Genomic DNA, 18801 nt, shown 5'->3' with positions numbered 1-18801 from the left:
TTATTTATTCTTCACTTTGCAAAGGAATCTGGAAGCAAATGTAGATTAGCTCTGTATTAACTATAGATACCTTATGCTTCTTCAGAAATGTACAGTTTTCCTAAGTAAGTGCTTAAGAGCCCTAGACAACCTAGTCTGTACCAGAATACATTTTGTTAAATGCTGAACAGAAATATCTGTGTTAAGCAGGTACTAATCACAGTATTTTTATCACTGTCCATGTGCTCAGAAATTAATTTCTTACTCTTTATACTGAAACTACATGGTTAATCCTCCCATCACCCCAAAAAAGCTTCAAAAATAACTAAGTACATTTCTTTTTAAAATACTTTTTACATTTACTTGAAAAAAATTTGAAGGAATTGTTATTTTTCTTTTTTAAATAAATGGAAAATGCACACTTACAAATAAAATAATTTCTGTGTGATTCAGTTCATGATTCTTATTGGATTTAGCAGCAGAGATTAAAGAGATTACAACTACTTGTAATTACCTCAACTGGCACAGCTAAATCCAACAGAGGTCACGAAGCTTTTCCCAGCTACAGTTCTCAGCTTGGTGCATTATGAGAATCAAGCCAATTGGTCCCAATGCAGCTGGCTGGGAAGAGTAATGCTTGAGGACTAGACACATTACCTGGTCCAGCACTTCTGTTTTAGGGCTTCTGTTTCACAAGAACAAACATCATTTAGGGATAAGAACTTTCTCAATCATTTCAGCATGAACTGCCAGGGCTTCTGAGATTGTGAGATGATACTTTGTTTTTAACCTCTTCTTGAAATAATGACCACTGGAGCATGTAAAAGTGCAATACACACATACACACGTACATGCACACAAAACTTTTCAGTCTTCCCATGAATAACAGTGTTGAAAGACAATGTGCCTCACAACACATTCCAACAAAAATCTCAGGCTGCATTTGTACTTATGAGTGGTAAACAGTTTTTTCTAAAAATTACAAAAACAAAAGGATGAAATCTTACTGCCACTGACCTCACTGGAGCAAGGCTTCATCAGAAGCAAACAAATATTTCATGACATTCAATACTCATGAAAGCTCAATATCAGAAATAATTATTTTAAACCCTTCTTATTAGATATAAATAGAAAGACTTCTTTTAAACAGATCATGCAGCCTAAAAGTACTCTGAAAAGGAAAAATAGCAGAGAAAAATAATGATTTTACTTCGTAAAGTTAATTTGTCCAGAAAGTTTTAACTTTTCTTTCAAGATAAGCTCACAAAGCATAACATATGAAAGACTGCATGCGAAAATGTATATAGTTTTCACTATTCCAGTCTGACAAAATGTGTTCATCTGTTGAATTTAGATGTTCAAATGTATTCCAAACAAAACGTATCCATAATTCACAGCATAAAACTTAAACATATCCTAAATTCTCTGTATACCATCCACAAGTAGCTTCAGGTCAACTTCAAAACGAAACACTATGAACCCTTTACAAAGCATAATTTTTTTCAGAGCTGAATTACCAGTTCACAAGTACAAGGGTAAGGGATTTAACAGAACAAAACTAAAAGGAAAAAAAATTAAAAAGTGAAAATAAAAGAAACAAAGAAAGGAAAGCAAAATAAAATGAAAACAGAGACAGGGCGTCCATCATCAGCAGGCCAGACTTCAATCTCATTTACCCCATGAAGATTTCACTTGGCGGCAGGTTTAGTGGCATGGCAAACAATGCCTAATTCAGGCAAGTGTAACAGGTCTGCCTTGGCCAGTCTAGTCATCTAATAATGCACAAATATCACACAGAGAAAACATACAAAACCAAATTAATAGTCAAAATCCATCTACTAGACAATGTGGACATAAAATTTAGAATTATTAGGGTGGTATCTTTGTTTATCTTTCAACTTTTGTGTTCTCAATCTATAATGTTTAAAGAAAAACCTAATGATACACACAAAAGAAAGCTATATTTTGACAACTTGATAATGTTAATTAATTTACAATTATATTTTTGTTACATTGCTTATTAAATGTCACAAAATGAACAGTTTTCATTGTGTAGTGATTCCTTCCTCATACTCTTAATTTACCACTGTTTAAATACACTAAAAATTTCAGATTTTATTCTGTTTTCTAAAACCAAGTTTTTAGAGTTTCATTTTACCCCTTCTATATGTTTGATTCAGCACATGAAACATTTTATTGCTGGCACTGTTGGCTACCAACATAATTTAACCTTTTAGTAGAATATAGTCATTGTTATTTTTAAAGCCCATTGTACACTCCACTGATTCTGTTAACAATTATACATAATGAATAAAAAATGTTGCACTATGGTCTCAGAAAGTTAAACCTATATGAATTCACATATTTGCAAATTAAAATTAGTTATTCTGTTAGAAAGTTATGTGGAAACAGTATTCTGATTTGAAAATAGAAACTGACCTCACAACCCAATCACTTGTTCACCTAATTATATATAAATCTCTGTGGGGTCCAGAATGGTCTGGAACAGTGACAGATTTTCTGTAACACATTTTCTGATAAATGCCTAATAAGTCAGCTACAAACAAGGTTGGAACAAGATTTCTCAGAACTTTCATTTTATTCTCCTTCCCCTCATTGCCATCAAGAGACACAAGAAAACATAGCTCTACCTGCCTGTTGTCATATCACATCATGCAGTGATCTCAAGAAAAATACCAGGAAGTGTTGTTCATTCATTAGGTAGCAATCTTTCCTCTCTGGTAGTACTGAACCGGTGTTAACATTCTGAAGAATTTGAAGTCTATTACTTAAGGGCAATTTTTCAGTAAGGATGCTGTTCTGATATATTTTGGCTATCCAAAGCCTCTACAAAGCTTCAAGTGGATACAGCAATATCCTCTTTGTGGTTTAAGAACAAGTTCCAAAAGTAAAACCCAAAATCCCCCCAAACCATAAAAGCAACTAAAAATCTAGGCTTCACAAAGACTTGTCAATATGCCCATGTTAACAAGGCTACAAGAATAGACGGTATACTGTAGGACATCTAAGAGTCTATAAAATTTTTAAGACTTCTCAGAGTTTGCTAGGAAAACCCCAGACCATCATTGCAGCAGCACTAATCTCATACTATCTAGATCATGATGTGGCAAACATGCCAAAAAATGGCACTCTGGGACCACTGTTAACAAACTCAAAAAAGTCAACAGTATTTTTTGAACCAAAACCTGACTACTGAAGTTATAAAAGTCCTGTTAATAGCAGATATTTCTCAATTTGCTGCAGTTTATGGATCAATCTTTCTCAATACTTTTCTTCATAGAAAAACAGCTATCATGTGACGTTATCTTTACTCCATCAACTGGAATACTCCACTCCAAAGAGGCAATCCAGATGCAAATGGGCAAATGTTCAGTTCCCACAATTATCACAATTAAGTCAATGGGGCTCTGCCTAACTCCAGTGATCTGCCTACAGTAAGTAGAGTCATGCTTCATAGAACTGCATTTAAATCTGGGATAGTATACTAACAATAAGAACTACTTTGTATTCAACACATGTAAAAGCAGGACTGTTGTTTTCAAAGCTAGTTAAAGAAGCACTTGTAAATTTCACATTCACCAAGCACTTTATTTTACTAAGAGTTATAAAAATATTTTACACTTAGAAGCATTCTGTACATTTGATTGCATTTTTAAAGATATCTAAAATCAATTAAGAGCACCAGTATGCATAAGAAAGCCTTTTTATTGCACACAAAGTAATATTTTCCACAGGAACAAGAAAAAAAAAAATTGAAACATTTTTTAATTAAATTTGAAAGTAAATATTTATATTCAAACAGCAATTATTATCACAAATGCAAAATACATAAGATTAGATTAATCTAAAATAGTTAAATGCATATATAACATCTACAGGACAAAATTGGAATTTGGTCTAAAACGTTGCAAAATAATTACTATCTTAAAACCAAAACAAAAAACATCACACCAAGGGCAACACATTAAGATCCAAACCGCAGTGTTATCACACTGCCAGGAAATTTTTTTATCTTTGCAGTGCTCCATTGAGTTCAGAGGGAACTTTGTGTGGGAATAAGCTTGCCAATACAAACCATAATGAAGAGTATCAGTTTACCTTATTTTCACACAAAACATGTAATAACTGTGGAAAATTGAACTATTCTAATTTAAATCAACTATTTTTTTTTCTAATGCTGGATTTCAATTTAATCTATATAATTTGGTTTCTTCATTTGATTTCCAATTTTGTTTCAAGGCTTTTTTTTTTTTTTTTACAGAAATACAATAACAGAGCACTGCCTCTTTAGATAGAAAGCTTAAAACAATTAGCAGACAGGACAAAGACCAACATTACAGAAGAATGTCTAAAATACCAACCTTCTGCGCAGGGCACAACTATCAAAGCTCTGTCAATAAAAACCGTGTTAGTTAGATGCTGGGCCACACCAACACTTGATGCTTCACGAAACTTAATATAACATACTTTGGAGGAAAAAGTAAGAGGTGTGTTGCTGCAAGATAAAAGGGAAAAAAACCAACAATTAGAAATATTAAATAAATGTACGCATATATTTTCAACTATTATTTCTTAATTTAAAAAAAAAAAAAAAGTTAGATTTCCTGGAAAAGTTACCCAAAAGACAAGTATAGAAATGTACTAATTTGCCTACTTAAAAATGTACTAATTTTTGCAACATTTACAAATTTACTAATTTGCCTTGTCACTTAAAAACTCATAGTATAGCCCCTCCTTCTTTTTAATGGAAACTTACAGAAGCCAAAAGCCCAAATTAACAAGGCTGATTTCCTTTACAAATCTTGCTAAACAAAATTACATTGCTATTGTAAATAGCATATTTACAGGACACTTTTGTCGAGTAAATGATGTATAGTTTATCTTTTGTCCTCCAAATAAACCTTGTTTAAAAACATCAAAGTGTCCAACGGAGAGCCAAGAGGATGGTGAAGGGTCTTCACGCATAAAGAGCAGCTGAAGTCACTTGGTCTCTTCAGCCTGAAGAAGACTGAGGGGGATCTCATCACAGTCTACAACTTCCTTGTGAGGAGGAGGAGCAGATACTGCTCTCTCCTCTGTGGTGACCAGTGACAGGACCTGAGGGAATGGCTTGAAGTTGTGCCAAGGGAGGTTTAGGTGGCATATTAAGAGAAGGTTCTTCACCCAGAGGGTGGTTAGGCACTGGAACAGGGTCCCCAGAGAATTGGTCACAGCCCCAAGCCTGACTGAGTTCAAGAAGCATTTGAACAATACTCCCAGGTACATGGTGTGATTCTTGGGATAATGCTGTGCAGAGTTGGGAGTTGGACTTTGATGAACCTTGTGGGTCCCTTCTAACTCAGGGTATTCTATAATTCTAAGATAATAAGCCCAGTAATTTTTAGTGTATCATTTGGATATTATCCCATATTAACTGATATTCTTAGGCCTTCACAAAATAAATGTTGTTAAATCATATTAAGATAAAAACACACTCTTGAGAATTCTTACAATTGTTACATCTTAGTTCACTAATGTAACAAAAATCCTTTTTATCATCTTATCTTAGTTTGGCCTAGTGTGGTACAGGATAACACTGGAGGAGGTAGGAAGACTTCACTATTAGACTAGAATAAAGAAAGGAAATGAAAAATGCGTATGTTGGGTAACTTGCTTTTCCATTAGAAGGTACACCAACAGATTGATCAGAAAGCACAATATGCAAACTTTGTAATCTCAATCAAAAACAAAGTTTGCTTTAAAAGATGTATTCCCTAGTCAAGATTTATACTCTACAAAATTACTTTATTTCTTCATATGAAGTAAGTACAGGTAAAACCTTCAAAGATAGATTTTTTTTTTTAATGGAACTTGCTAATGTTTCAGCAATATCCTTTTGTATTCTATCTTCTAGAAAAGTAGTAAATCATAGATCATAGAAAATACACTGCCTGAACTGTTTAATCTTGACCCTCTCAACTATAACACTTGTCAGCTTTCAGAAGTAACAGTTCAAGTTTAGTACAATCCATCTTGTAGTCCTTCAAATTCCAAGCAGGTACTCCCAAAGTTGTTGGATGGAATTAATTAAGCTTTAGTATTTAAATAAAACCTCACAAGTTTTAGGCACATTATTTCATCATATTAATTGCATAAATGAACCCAGAATTTAGTCTGAGGCAGGCAGATTGGTATGTTTCTGGTTACCAGAAAGGTGACATCTAGATAAAATAGCTAGAGAGCTGGTCAACTTCAGAATGACAATCAGAAACATGATGGAAAATTCTGTATAAACAGAAACATTGAGGGAGAAAAATAAGCAGAGAGGGGAAGAAATATAAATATGAAAGTCAACCTTATGCAATTTATAAAAACATTGGAAGATTACTACATTTCTTCTGTCCATTAGTCTGTCTGTAGTGGACAATGTTTTCCCAGTTTCAAGCTTTCATATTCAGGAAGGAAATAAATGCATAAAAATGGCTTTTGAGCCATCTGTAAAATCTTGATTCAGGACACTTTCCATCAGAGCTGACAAAGAGCTATGACTATCTCAGTACTCAGCAGAAACGTTTGCATGCAATTTGTAATATTACATATTCTGAAGAGACAGACTTTGCTCGTTGCAAAGATTTTTTTTTTTTAATGGCCACAGGTTTTTTTGTTTGTTTTGGGTTGGGGGGACAGACGCCTATGTGGGTAAGTTTGAGGGGGAGGGTCATTTGGGTTTTTTCTTGTTGTTTGGGGTTTGTTTGTTCTTAAATACATATGCCAGTGTTACAACCCAAATGGTTGAAGCCTCCATTGAAGATTCTCTGGTTCAAACTTCTAACATCTCTTATCTTTTTTTCTTTATTGTTTTCATTGGTAACTCAACAACATAATTCTGTTCCAGGCAGTTAAAGGCTCCATAAATAAACCTTATAAATTCCAACAACTACAGAGCCAGTTATAACAAGTGTCATTTCTATATTTCCCTCTCTGTATTTCCTGGATTTCAATCACAAAAGCTATCTGAGTAGGTTAAAAATATTAACATAAGAATACTACTGCAACAAGGGTCTAAAAAAAAAACTTGCTACAAAGTGTTTTCTGAAAGTTAAGCTAATCATGAGATTCACCGGAGAAGTGATGAAAAGGAAAAATTCTCTAATAAGGAGACCACCTCTGCTGAAAACACATCAATGCTGCATCTACATTGAGGGAGACTATAAGGATCCAGAAGTTCTGAAATTCTAAAAAGTTTCACAGTGACTGAGTCCTCTTTTTTTGCAAAGTGGACCTCCTAAACTTCCCCAGTAGGTTTCGTAAGAAGTCTTTCTTAAAGCAGAAAAGTCCTATTTTGTTTTAATCACTTTTTTTGATTTTTTTTTTTTTTGCCAATCCTTTTCAAGGCTGAATTGAGGTAGTCTCATAGCCTTCTTCCTATGGTTACAAAGCATCGTTGCAAAAAAGCAAGTCCTACATCTCGGATTTAAGGTTACTATAATCCAGTTTCTTTAGAAATGCAAGAAAACTCAAAAAGGAAATAAAGATTGTCATGGTTTGACACTGGCATAATGCCAGCGCCCCCATGAAAATGCAACCTCTCAACTGAATGATGTGAAATACAAGCGAGAACAGAGCAAAGCAGGCCCAAGCTTAATAACAAAGGAAAAGAAAAAAACTTTATTAAGCTACTACTACTATACTACTATAAAAGAAAAAAGAAAGAAAAGCGCACACAAAATCCAAAATGAAAACCTTTCAAAACATTCCTCCTCCCACCACCCAACTCCAACAAACCACAGTGAGACACAACTTGGACCCTTAATTAAGTATTCACCCTTCAATATAATTAATACTAAGTCCATCAGGGGAGAGAGGAGTCTCTCTTGCACCATAGACCCCCAGGAAACACAGCTGCCACCTCTTGTGTTTCCATGTCACACATGGCACTGCCAGGAGAGAATCTGCCAGTGTGACACTCTCCTCTCCATGTCACAGTGCTCTCACCACCATGCATGGACAGACTGCTCATAGGGCTCCTTTAAGGATGCTTTGCCAAGGACCAATAGGAACAACAGTCCAGTGTCTCATTTTGGGACCACAGTCCCCCATATTTTCCCCTGGGGCCAAGGGTCCAAGAACAGAGATCTTCTTCTTCTCTGAGGACAGAGGGCATCATCACACCCTCCTCAGCTCTTTCTCTGTTCACTCTACTCTTGTACTGGTAGTTGCTGAAGTAGGTCTTTTGGCTCACCATGCATCCCCCTAAAATGCAGTCTCTCTTGGAGGAGAAATGGGTTCAGTCTATGGCTTACAAGAAAAGTCCAGCCAAAAGCCACTCCATCATCTCCCCCCCCCAACCTTCTTTCCCTAACATCTCAGGTCCCAGGCTGTTTCTCTTTCCTTCAAATTGAGGAGGAGTAATATTTCACAGAGCCTTCATTTCCCAGGAAAGGGTTAAAAGTCCCGGACTCCTCAGACTCCCACCTTCCCCCCCCTTCTCCTCTGCCGGCAAACTTCCAGGTGCCTTCAGGCTCTCTATCTCTTTCCCTCTAGGTTGGGGGGGGGGGGGGAGGCAAAGACATCTCAGAGCCTCAGAGCTGGCTCAGTTCCAGATCCTTCACCCCCTGGCCTACCTCCCCAGGACGCATGGCTTCCCCTCCCCCATCCAGCCTGTGGCTGGGCAGGGGAAATCTGCACTCTCAGATGACAGGAACCAAAGAGAGCGAGAGTTCTCCTGGGAATTCTGCTTTTAACCCCTCTGTGTTCTCAGAGGTGTGTCCACCTTCAATTGGTCACTCCAAGTGTCAGTATCCAAACCTGACCCCTGACTGGATTGACCTATTCCTTCCAAGAGAATTCTTTTTCCGTGTCAAACCACGACAAGATATAAATAGTATTCAGATGTTTCTACCATTTTTCTTTTTCTTTGTAGGGAGACAGTAACATCCATCCCCCAACAGAACAAAAACCAACCAAAAATTTAAGAATGACCTATTCAGAAACCCAGAAACCTACAGTGAAAAAATCAAATAAAAGGCTACAAAATATCTCTCTAAGGGTCCAAATTTTCTCAGGATGCTGATGGTGGAGAAGACAACAGAAATTAATAACCTGTCAAAATAAGATGTTCTGGAATAATTGTGCAGATCACATTTAAATAAAGCTCTGTGTATTTTATCTCAAAGGCCTTATCTATACTGCAGCCACTGCAGGATATAACAATATCTAAGAAACACTCGTATGTATTAGCTTCCAAGACAACTCCAGAACACCCATAAGCAAACAGTATTATAGCAAGGCTTTCAATACCTAATGCAGACATTTTGTGCCTCCCTGCTTTCGAACAATTAATTCTGCAAAAGTTCAATTTCCATAAAGCTTTTCAGTACTTGACTAATCAAAGATCCTCTTACAGCCACATTTGAAGGTTTATCACTACAAATGTAATTTTAAAGGCTTCTCTGAAACACGGATTTGAACTGGGTGACAAACCTAACACAAAAGCATGGTTTTGCAAATGGAAAACTGAGGAGCACTTGTTAAACAATGACAACAATTCTCCATTCTCAACATGAGAATTTAGATCTCTACCTAAATGAGGACCATAGACAGATATTCAAAATGTCAGGAGTTTTTCCTCAGACTTTGATGACAAAGTATCACTGAAGATGACAGAAGCCCCACTAAAGCCACCCTCTTCTACACGCAAGTGGCAAATCCACACCAAGGCCCTGATGTAGTAATAACTTGTAGGACATAAATTCTCTTACCAAGGCTGTGACTGTAATATTATCTTATGTTCTTGTTAACTGCTTCACCCTATCTAACAACAATTTTCCAAGTCATTTTCATTTACATCTTTATTTTTTCTTTATGATATTTAAGTCTTTATCATCAGAAAAAAAAACAGATTTCATTTGGTAAAATTAGAAACCTGCAATACAGTCCTATTTTCCTCAAGATGTAAGCAAAAGGGAAAAATGTGTACAAGTAAATAAAAAAAGCCAACAACATAGAAATCTTATTTTCTGAAAGGATTTTACAAGCATCCCTTACTTTCATTTCTGAGCAATTAGGAAAAGAAAAAGACCCCACAAATTCTCTGAACATACTTCTCAAGGCTAAAGCTCTGTTTATGGGACAGGGAAGAAGAGGTGACCAAAATGCTTGGCAATAGTAATGAAACGGAATAAAAGAGGTCTTTGAGCACTGAAAGCTACTTACAGCAGTCTATAAGAGACAGGTCTTATGAGGAAATGGTTAAAAATCTCATGAAGTCAAAGTTTCTTGGGAAAGTTTATGACACCAATTTTAAAGCAATACAGCAGACAATTGCAACAAGATAAAATATAAACTCAGCTAGTCTCTTTGAGATTTGATAATCAAATACAAATTACTTAAGAGTAAAATGAGTGGATTAAAAAAAAAAAAAAAAACAAAAAACTCTTCCCACCTCCACATAACTTGTTTACTGATGTTATTCATCAAATAGGTGCTTTCAATTTTTAGATTAAAATTTCAATGGAAAGTCTTCCAGAGAACAGAAGAGTATATAGTTGTAGTCAAGTCAAATTTAAATTTTTATTGTAAGAAAACAGGTAAATAAAAACAGCCACCAGTAACAAGCATTATGACCTACTGAAATATGACACATATTCATAGCTTTTCAATAAAAAGAAATATTGTTTTCGGTGTCAATGAAGTCTCACTGACAAGTAGCTAAAATCAGAATGATGACCATATGGAAACTTCAGTACCAAGAGTTTCCTATGCCCTCAATGCTGAATCTGAAAGCAGCTTATTCACAGTTCACACAGACCTCTTCAGAAAATAACAATAATAATAAAATAGCATTTACTGGCAACTGCTTAAAGTGCAAAAACCTCTCATACACGAGAGAGACACTTCCTCACAGAGAACTAGGCTTTCAGGAAAATGGCAGATATGAAATCCATCCTTCTTAATGGGATGTCTCATTAACAGTGACTGAAGAAACTGAAGGGCTTTGATGAATGAAGATAAAACATGAAGTGACAAACTACCAAAGAGTGTGATTTAGCTCAACATTCATAAAAGTCATCCCAATCATTTCAGTATACAAAATATAGGACTTTGTCAGAAACTGCTACTTTATAACCCCAGTCTTAAGATATTAATTGCCAGGGAAAGTCACTGGGTTCAGGAAGCTCACTAGAAATACTGAAGAGTCATTTTAAAGAACCTGCCTTTTATTTAATGCATTAAAAAACTGAGATGGTTTCTCTCTTCTTCTCCACATTGTGCATCCTTACAAGAACTTTAAGTGAACTAATCCAACATTAATATTTTCTCTTTAAAGTAATTCAACAATTTAGACTAGCTGATAGTTTTTTAAAGAAATTCTCTGTTGCACCCTATAAAACCAAGGGATATGTTAATGAGAGTGATGTCTTTGATGGGTTGCTTGTCAATAGAATTGCCTTATTGGGGTTTGGGGCTTGACATGGTTTGGGGGCCACAGACTCAGGGGGAGGTTACTGATAATGGACAAGAAGAATGCAGAATTTACAGACCAAAAGGACATTTGCCCAAGATAAGAAGAAACTAACAAAGCCAGCTAATCAACTGTACTGAAAGCAGGTCCAACTGGGTAAAAGGTAATTCCTTCAGGGGGAGATCACAACCACCAAACACCCTCAATTCAAATGAAAGAGCCGTGAGAATGCGCAGTAGCTAATAATGAATTACAAAATAGCTTATGCAATCAGCCCTTTTATAAGTAACCAATAGTAGAGTAGTAAACATTGAATATGTAGTAGATAGGTGGAATATATTAGATTAACATCGTATAAATAATGATCAAGTTCTCTGCTCTGTGTGCTAGCTTTGTGGATTTACCACCCAGCATCCACCTTTGTGCAAATATGAACTAACCAAATACCTTATCTCTGTGTGTGAGATTGTCTTACTGCACACCAAGTGGCGAATTCCACTTTTAGAGGCAATAAAAGGACACTGGGAAAATGTATAAAATTGCTGAAAAGCAACTTCTCTCTCATGATGCTAGTTCATAGCACAGCCCTATACTTTGTTCTACAATCATTGAAGAGCCTATAGGTACAAGATGCATCATCCTCACTCCCCAGTAAGTCATAAATCTTCTCTCTTTTTTTTTTCATTCAAGTCAGCAGTAGGTTATTGCACAATTAACTATAGTGGAACAGTGTTATCAAAGGAATTTCCTATAAAGTTGAAATGATCACCTGATCAAATTCACTACTTCTATAAATCTCTTGGATTGCTCTGACAGAGGAAAATATCAGAGAATTAAGAAGAAAAAGATAATCCAAAGTTAAACCTGTAATGCTGCATCTTCCAAGAATGAGGAAAAATATTTCAAAAATAAATTAAATTACCAAGATCAATACTTCAAAATGGTCCATGCCCTTGACCAAGTTAATTTACAAATACCAGAATGAGATCTATTTCCTTTGAGGCAAAAAAAAATTAAAAAAAAATTAATAACAACACTATTATTTAATATAAGATTTTATGTATTAGACTTCAACAGATTAAGGGAAAAAGTAGAAGGCTGACAAACATGACTGATCTTGAAGAGGTGAAGGAAAATTTATACTTTTATTTGGAAAGATCATAATGCTGAATTAGAAAAATGAGAGTTTATATGATTTATCAAGTGTATATACACATGTACATATACATATAATGTCTATATATTCTGTTTAATATTGAGCATCAACAGAGCTAAAAGTTCATATCTATCAGAAAGAAACATGCCCAGCAAAGGCAATGGGATTACAAATATTGCAGTAAATCTTTAAACTTGAATGCCCTTTTTTTTAATAAACAAAATTATGCATACAGAAGAGAGCACAACTTCATTGTACTCTGCAAACTCAAGCTTGACTAAGTAAAAATATTTTGTGTGTATGCTGAATATTTGCAATACAGAATAAGAGAAAAAACAGGCTACAATTCTACACAATGCAACACACAACTTTGTTTCATCACATTGTTTTACCTGGCAATGTGTGCTTGCAGCCCAGAAAGCCAACTGTATCCTGGGCTGCATGAAAAGGAGTGTGGCCAGCAGGGTGAGGGAGGTGATTCTCCCCCTCTACTCTGCTCTTGTGAGACCCCACTCGGAGCACTGCATCCAGCTCTGGGGTCCCCAGCACAGGAAGGACATAGGCCTGTTGGAGAGAGTCCAGAGGAGGACCATGAAGGTGATCAGAGGGCTGGAACACCTCTCTTATGAAGACAGGTTGAGAGAGCTAGGGCTGTTCAGCCTGGAGAAAAGAAGACATAGTGGAGACCTTATAGTAACCTTTCAGTACCTAAAGGGGGTCTACAAGAAGGCTGGACTTTTTACAAGAGCATATAGTGACAGGACAAAGGGGAATAGGTTCAAACTGAAAAAGTGTAGGTTTAGATTAGATATTAGGAAGACATTCTTTGCTGTAAGGATGGTGAGGCACTGAAACAGATTGCCCAGAGAAGTTGTAGATGCCCCATCCCTGGAAGTGTTCAAGGCCAAATTGGATGTGGCCCTGAGCAACCTGGTCTAGCAGAAGGTGTCCCTGCCCATGGCAGGGGGGTTAGAAGTAGATGATCTTTAAGGTCCCTTCCAACCCAAGCCATTCTATGATTCTATTCTCTGATAAGTGTATTAAGTGTACTGTGGAACAAGTGCAAAATAAAAACCTAGAAAACTGCAAAAATCACAATAAATCTATTAGAGTGTTTAAAACTTAGGTAAAACTGTTTTATCTTGACATGAATGGATGCCTACTATACATACATTATGTATGTTAAATCACATTTAATTTTTCTGAACATTCCTCATCCAAACCTAGCTATGTATAATCTAGTAACACATTACAATGGACAAACACCATCTTCTTTTGCTAGTTTTTTATAATGAAATTTTATTCCTGTCTTCTTTGTATTAAAATTGAAGTCTGAATGTGAATTACTCCCCCTACCCCTGATATTCCTATTTTATATATATATATATATATATATATATATATATATATATATATATAATTGGTTTGAAAAGGCCAGTCTGCCATTCACTTCCTAATACAACAGATGTGTTAAGAAAAAAATATTTATTTTCCTCTTCTGTTCCATCTGCTTGGAAGAAACATTGAGGTTTGCAAAATAACATTATCTCTCATTTGAGCAGATCCCTTGCCTGCAGTTGACATAATGAAGACAGTTACAATTTAGAGAAACGTGCAATGTCCGTTATTAATTTTCACTTACTGCAAACGTCCTATCAGAAACATTTCTAAGCACAGGCCAGGTACTGTTCCTCTGTTAACAGCTATGCTGACTTCTGTTCGAGTGACCCTTTCTCGCCGGCTAAAACAGCCGTTCGAACAAAAAGAGCTGGTCTCGCCGGCCGCGCCACTCGGGCGATGAGTGCCGGCGAGACCAGGTAGCCGGGCGGAGGTCAGGCCTGGAGCGCTCCCGCCCGTCCTCTCCCCCTCCCCCTGGGATGAATCCGAGCGAAGAGAAAGGTGGGGTATAGAAAACAGGTTTTCAGGAAAACAGGGGAAACGAGACCTGCACCTAGGAAGCGCTTCGGGGCAGCCTGCGAGCACGCGTCTTGTCAGGCCGTGACTCAGTGCCGACAACCACCATGGGGTGACCGCGGCTCTGACCACCACCACGAGAACACAAAATTCGCCGTGTTTCTACAGGCCGCTCCAGAGATACCGCGACTGCTCCCCTCCTCCGGACCGAGGCAACCATCCTAAGTCCAGGCATAGCCCCTTTCTCCTAACGTTCCTGCCCCATACAAAGGGGTGGGACCACGTGACAGACACACACCCACGTGCGGGAGACTGATGTCCACACTCAAGATGGCACATAGGATCTTCTGCCTCTTCCTTTCCCTCCATCCCCTAGACCCCTCTAAGCCTCTTCCTCATCCTAAATCTCTGTTGCTCTGAGGGCCGACGCAGACCCTGCTTACTCCGGGGGATAGAGGCGCAGCTCCTCGATCTCTCCCAGGAAGCTGAAGAGAGTCCACATCTGCTCACTGGTCACAGCCGAGGAGAGGTTCGTGATCTGGATGACAGACGTGGGGGCCAAGGGGAAGCCTAGCGGCACCCCGATCCCTCCACTGCTCATCATGGCGGAGCATGCACGACTGCTCCGCTTGCGACAGTGCTACACAGTCGGAGAGGCGGGCCGGACGACAGAGAGAAGCACTTGGCGCCTGCCAGAGCGTCCTAGCATGCGGGCGCTCTAGCGGCGGACTCGACTGCTCCCTGGAGGTGTTTCTGGGCGGGCAGCCTTTCTTCCCGTGCTAGCTGGGGCTGGCGGTGGAGCGGGCGCCCTCACTCCGCGCCGACGGGACTCCGAGTTCCCCTGCAAGAATGGAGGTGGGAAAAAACCTCTCTTCCCTCCGGTTTCCCAAGGAGCTACCCAGGCCGCCACTACCAGGACGGGACCGCGTCCCCCTCCCCCGACCCTCCTTCACACGCACTACCCGCCCCAGGCTGCCAGGGGACTGGATCATAGATCCTGCGATGAGGAGGTCGCATAGCGGAGGAAGCAAGCACGACGACCCGGACACCGCACGCAGAATGGTTAAATAGTTTCATCATACGTGGGGAAGGCGCAGCTGCGAGCGCCTGGCTAATTCTTGCACGAACAGGGCCTGAGTACCTTGTTAACTGGTTTCCTTGTCCTTTAGCAAAGCAAAAGGCTTATTATTTTAAAACTGGAATACCAAAGAGTGTAGGTACAAAACCTCATCTTCGATAGGTCATGTTTAGCTCTATTAATCGATTTGGCATGAAATTCACTGAATGCTCTGCCAGCAAATTAAAACATGCCCACAGGAAATGGGAGGAAAAATAGATTCCCCATTTAAATGTTCTTTTGGAAGCCAAGTTCAATAAGTGGCAGTTTAATTACCCTAGGGAGTAAACCCATGAAAACTTGCTCTGTGTTAGACAAGAAGAGTTGTAATGGAATAACTTGTTAATGGTTTTCATGTCCATGTGTTAGAGAGATAAATTACTTGTCAGTAGAATTGCCTTGTTAAGGTTTGGGGCTTGACATGCTTCAATGATCTCAGACCTAGGAGGAGGTTAACAAAGCTTGATAAAAAGGATGTACCACTGATAGTGGACACAAATAATGCAGCATTTATGGGCCGTTAGGACATTTGTCAGAACTCCCAAGATAAAGAAGAAATTAATAAACCCAACTCAGCAACTGTGCTGAAATCAGCACAGACTGGGTAAAAAGTAATTGTTGCAGGGGGAGATCGCAACCACCAACTCATGGACCACCAACCCAAAAGAAGAGAGACTGAGCATTTGGACTAATCAGCATGGGAAGGGAGAGACTCATTAACCAATATAAGATAGAATACTAATTAATAAGAGAACTATGTAACTTGTAGCCAATGAACACTAATTCCTTTGTTTGCTGAAATGTAAAAATAGTTTAAAATTTTGATACTCATCGTGCTGGCTTTGTGCATTTGCCAACCAGCTCCCCTTTCTGCACAGGACTGTAAATAAATCAAATACTTCGACTCAGTGTGTAGATTGGCCTCTTGCACACCAGGTGAAAGGATCCATTTTGCAACAAATTTTTTTATAACTTGACTGGGAATTTATAACAATTAAATTGTTTTTACCTGGAGTAGCAGTTCAAGTTCTCTTTAAAAGTTAAATTGAGTGGAGAAAATGAGACTGAGCACTATGCATGTGAGTGATCAGTATTAAGGATCTAACTGCAATATTGCTTACATGTTAAAGAACTTTGTATCTTGGCACTGAAAGACTTAGGGTTACAGACATGAATATTTTAGCTTTTAAAACCTTCCATACCCTAGACTTCAACTGACAAAATTAATTTTAAAGGTTGCTTGTGTTCAGCCTCACCTCCAAAATCCCCTGAGCCTGTGCTCCCAAACTTCATCTCTGTTTTGCTCTGATCTTTTAAGTTCTTTCATGGATTATTTAAACAACTTGCAGTACACCAGAACAGAATGAAGCCTGTCCTAACAGCCCTTAACAGGAATCAGGGGGAGAAGTAAAATCAGGGCAGGCTTCCCCAGAAGACATTGTCATGATTGAGCATCACCCATTGCTATTCTCCTGGATGGAGCCCATCAGTGCTGTCTGGTCCCCTGAGGGAACAGAATTATTTCCAGATCAAATTTTGACTCAGTAGCTCTTATATAATGTAAAATAATTTTAAAAATATTTTTCCCTGTACTGAGTAAAATGTTTCCCCCATTAGATTCCCTGTATCCTTCTTGCAAAATACCAGTGTGTGGTTCTCCACTGAAAAATCACAACCTAATAGGTGAGAAAAAGGTTGAAAATTGCAGATGACTGAAGAGAGAATTAGAATGGCAGAAAGCCAGCAATTTTTAAGATGCTACCGTAACTACCACTATTATGGATAACTCTTTTTCAGTCTATGGAAAAGTAGATAATGTTAACAAAACTATTAAAATATGTGTTGGTTTGAAAAGACAGGTACCTGCTAAGGAAGGCAGGAGTCTTCCCTGAAATGGAAAATGTAAACCCCCTCCCTCTGAATTGCTATAATTTTGAAATTAAAGGGCTCTCAGGCAAAGATATGGGAACAGGAATAACAGTTCTTTATTAGGGAAGAAAATGTAAAAAAAAATAAAATAAAATAAACAATACAGTAATACAAAACAACACTGACAGAGTCAGAATACGACCTGACACCCTGTTGGTCAGGATGTTGGTAGCAGTCCAATTGAAATTATGGCTGCAGTCCTCCTGGAGTGACAGATGTGGTTCTGTTGAAGCAGTGATCCTGTAGAAGGGTGTAGTCTTCCTCTGAAGATCCAGTGGGGGTGTAGATGGGCCTGGCCTTCCTCTGGGAATCCAGTGGGAAAGGGCTGGCCTGGTGTCCCAAAATCTCAGATTATATCCAGGAAGGAATGCTTGGTTCCTCCCCCTGGGCAGAGCATCTCACAATGGGATGATGTAATTTTTATCAGTCATGCAGTGAGACTCAATGGCCCATCAAGAGAAGATATTTCCCAGAGGGGGGAATTGGTTTGTGGAAGAGATAAAGAAAACTGCCCATTTAAGAGAAGATAACTGCCACACCTCCAACAGATGGCAAATAGAATACACATTATCTTGCAATCCAGGACATTATCCACCCCTTATTCTATTTCCATCGGCATCACAATGAAAGCTTACACACAGTTCTCACTTAAGACTGTTTCCCTGTGGTACACAACTGCTTTCTCCATTCTTCTGCATTACCTACCAAATGTAACCAGGTCCTTGGGCAAAAACAATCCCACACATGGGTTTGTCTTTGCTTGAGGTGGGATTAATCCAAATAGTCTTTCCCAAAATACCTTTCATATGTACCACAGGGACTTTATGTCCATCCACTGTGTGCAAGGGTTTAGACTGGGCAGGACCAGCTCGATCAATGGACCCTCAGGTGTTGACCACCCAGGTGGCTTTTACTAAGTTCATTCCCCAATTTCTAAAAATTCCTCCGCCAAGTGCCTTCTAGGTAGTCTTAAGTAGTCCATTGCACCATTCAACTTTCCCAGCAGGTGGTGCATGATAGGGGATATGATATATCCACTCATGTTCTCTGGCCCAGGTGTTGATAAGGCTGTTCTTGAAATGGGTCCCGTTGTCAGACTCAATTCTCTCAGGGGTGCCATGTCTCCACAGGACTTGCTTTGCTAGGCCCAAGATGGTGGTCCAGACAGTAGTGTGAGGCACAGGGTAAGCCTCCAACCCTCCAGAGGTGGCTTCTACCATGGTCAGCATGTAGCGCTTGTCT

At 38.5% G+C, this 18801-nt stretch overlaps 1 protein-coding gene across 1 annotated transcript in view; it reads right to left on the bottom strand.

Moving 5' to 3' along the window:
* LOC116806889 (uncharacterized) overlaps positions 1-16556 on the bottom strand; it is a 76420-nt gene extending 59864 nt beyond the window's left edge. The window contains exons 1-2 of the mRNA XM_032744710.3: positions 14957-16556; positions 4362-4495 (exon numbers count right to left, since the gene is read on the bottom strand). Coding sequence (XP_032600601.1) covers positions 4362-4495; positions 14957-15117 — 295 coding nt within the window. The 5' untranslated portion in view covers positions 15118-16556. The remainder of the gene's footprint in view (positions 1-4361; positions 4496-14956) is intronic.
* Between the last annotated feature and the right edge of the window lie 2245 nt (positions 16557-18801).

This window comes from Taeniopygia guttata, chromosome W (genome assembly GCF_048771995.1).
Source record: "Taeniopygia guttata chromosome W, bTaeGut7.mat, whole genome shotgun sequence".
Lineage (NCBI taxonomy): Eukaryota > Metazoa > Chordata > Aves > Passeriformes > Estrildidae > Taeniopygia > Taeniopygia guttata.
The sequence above is the reverse complement of the archived record's forward strand: the minus strand, read 5'-3'. Positions and strand labels throughout refer to the sequence as shown.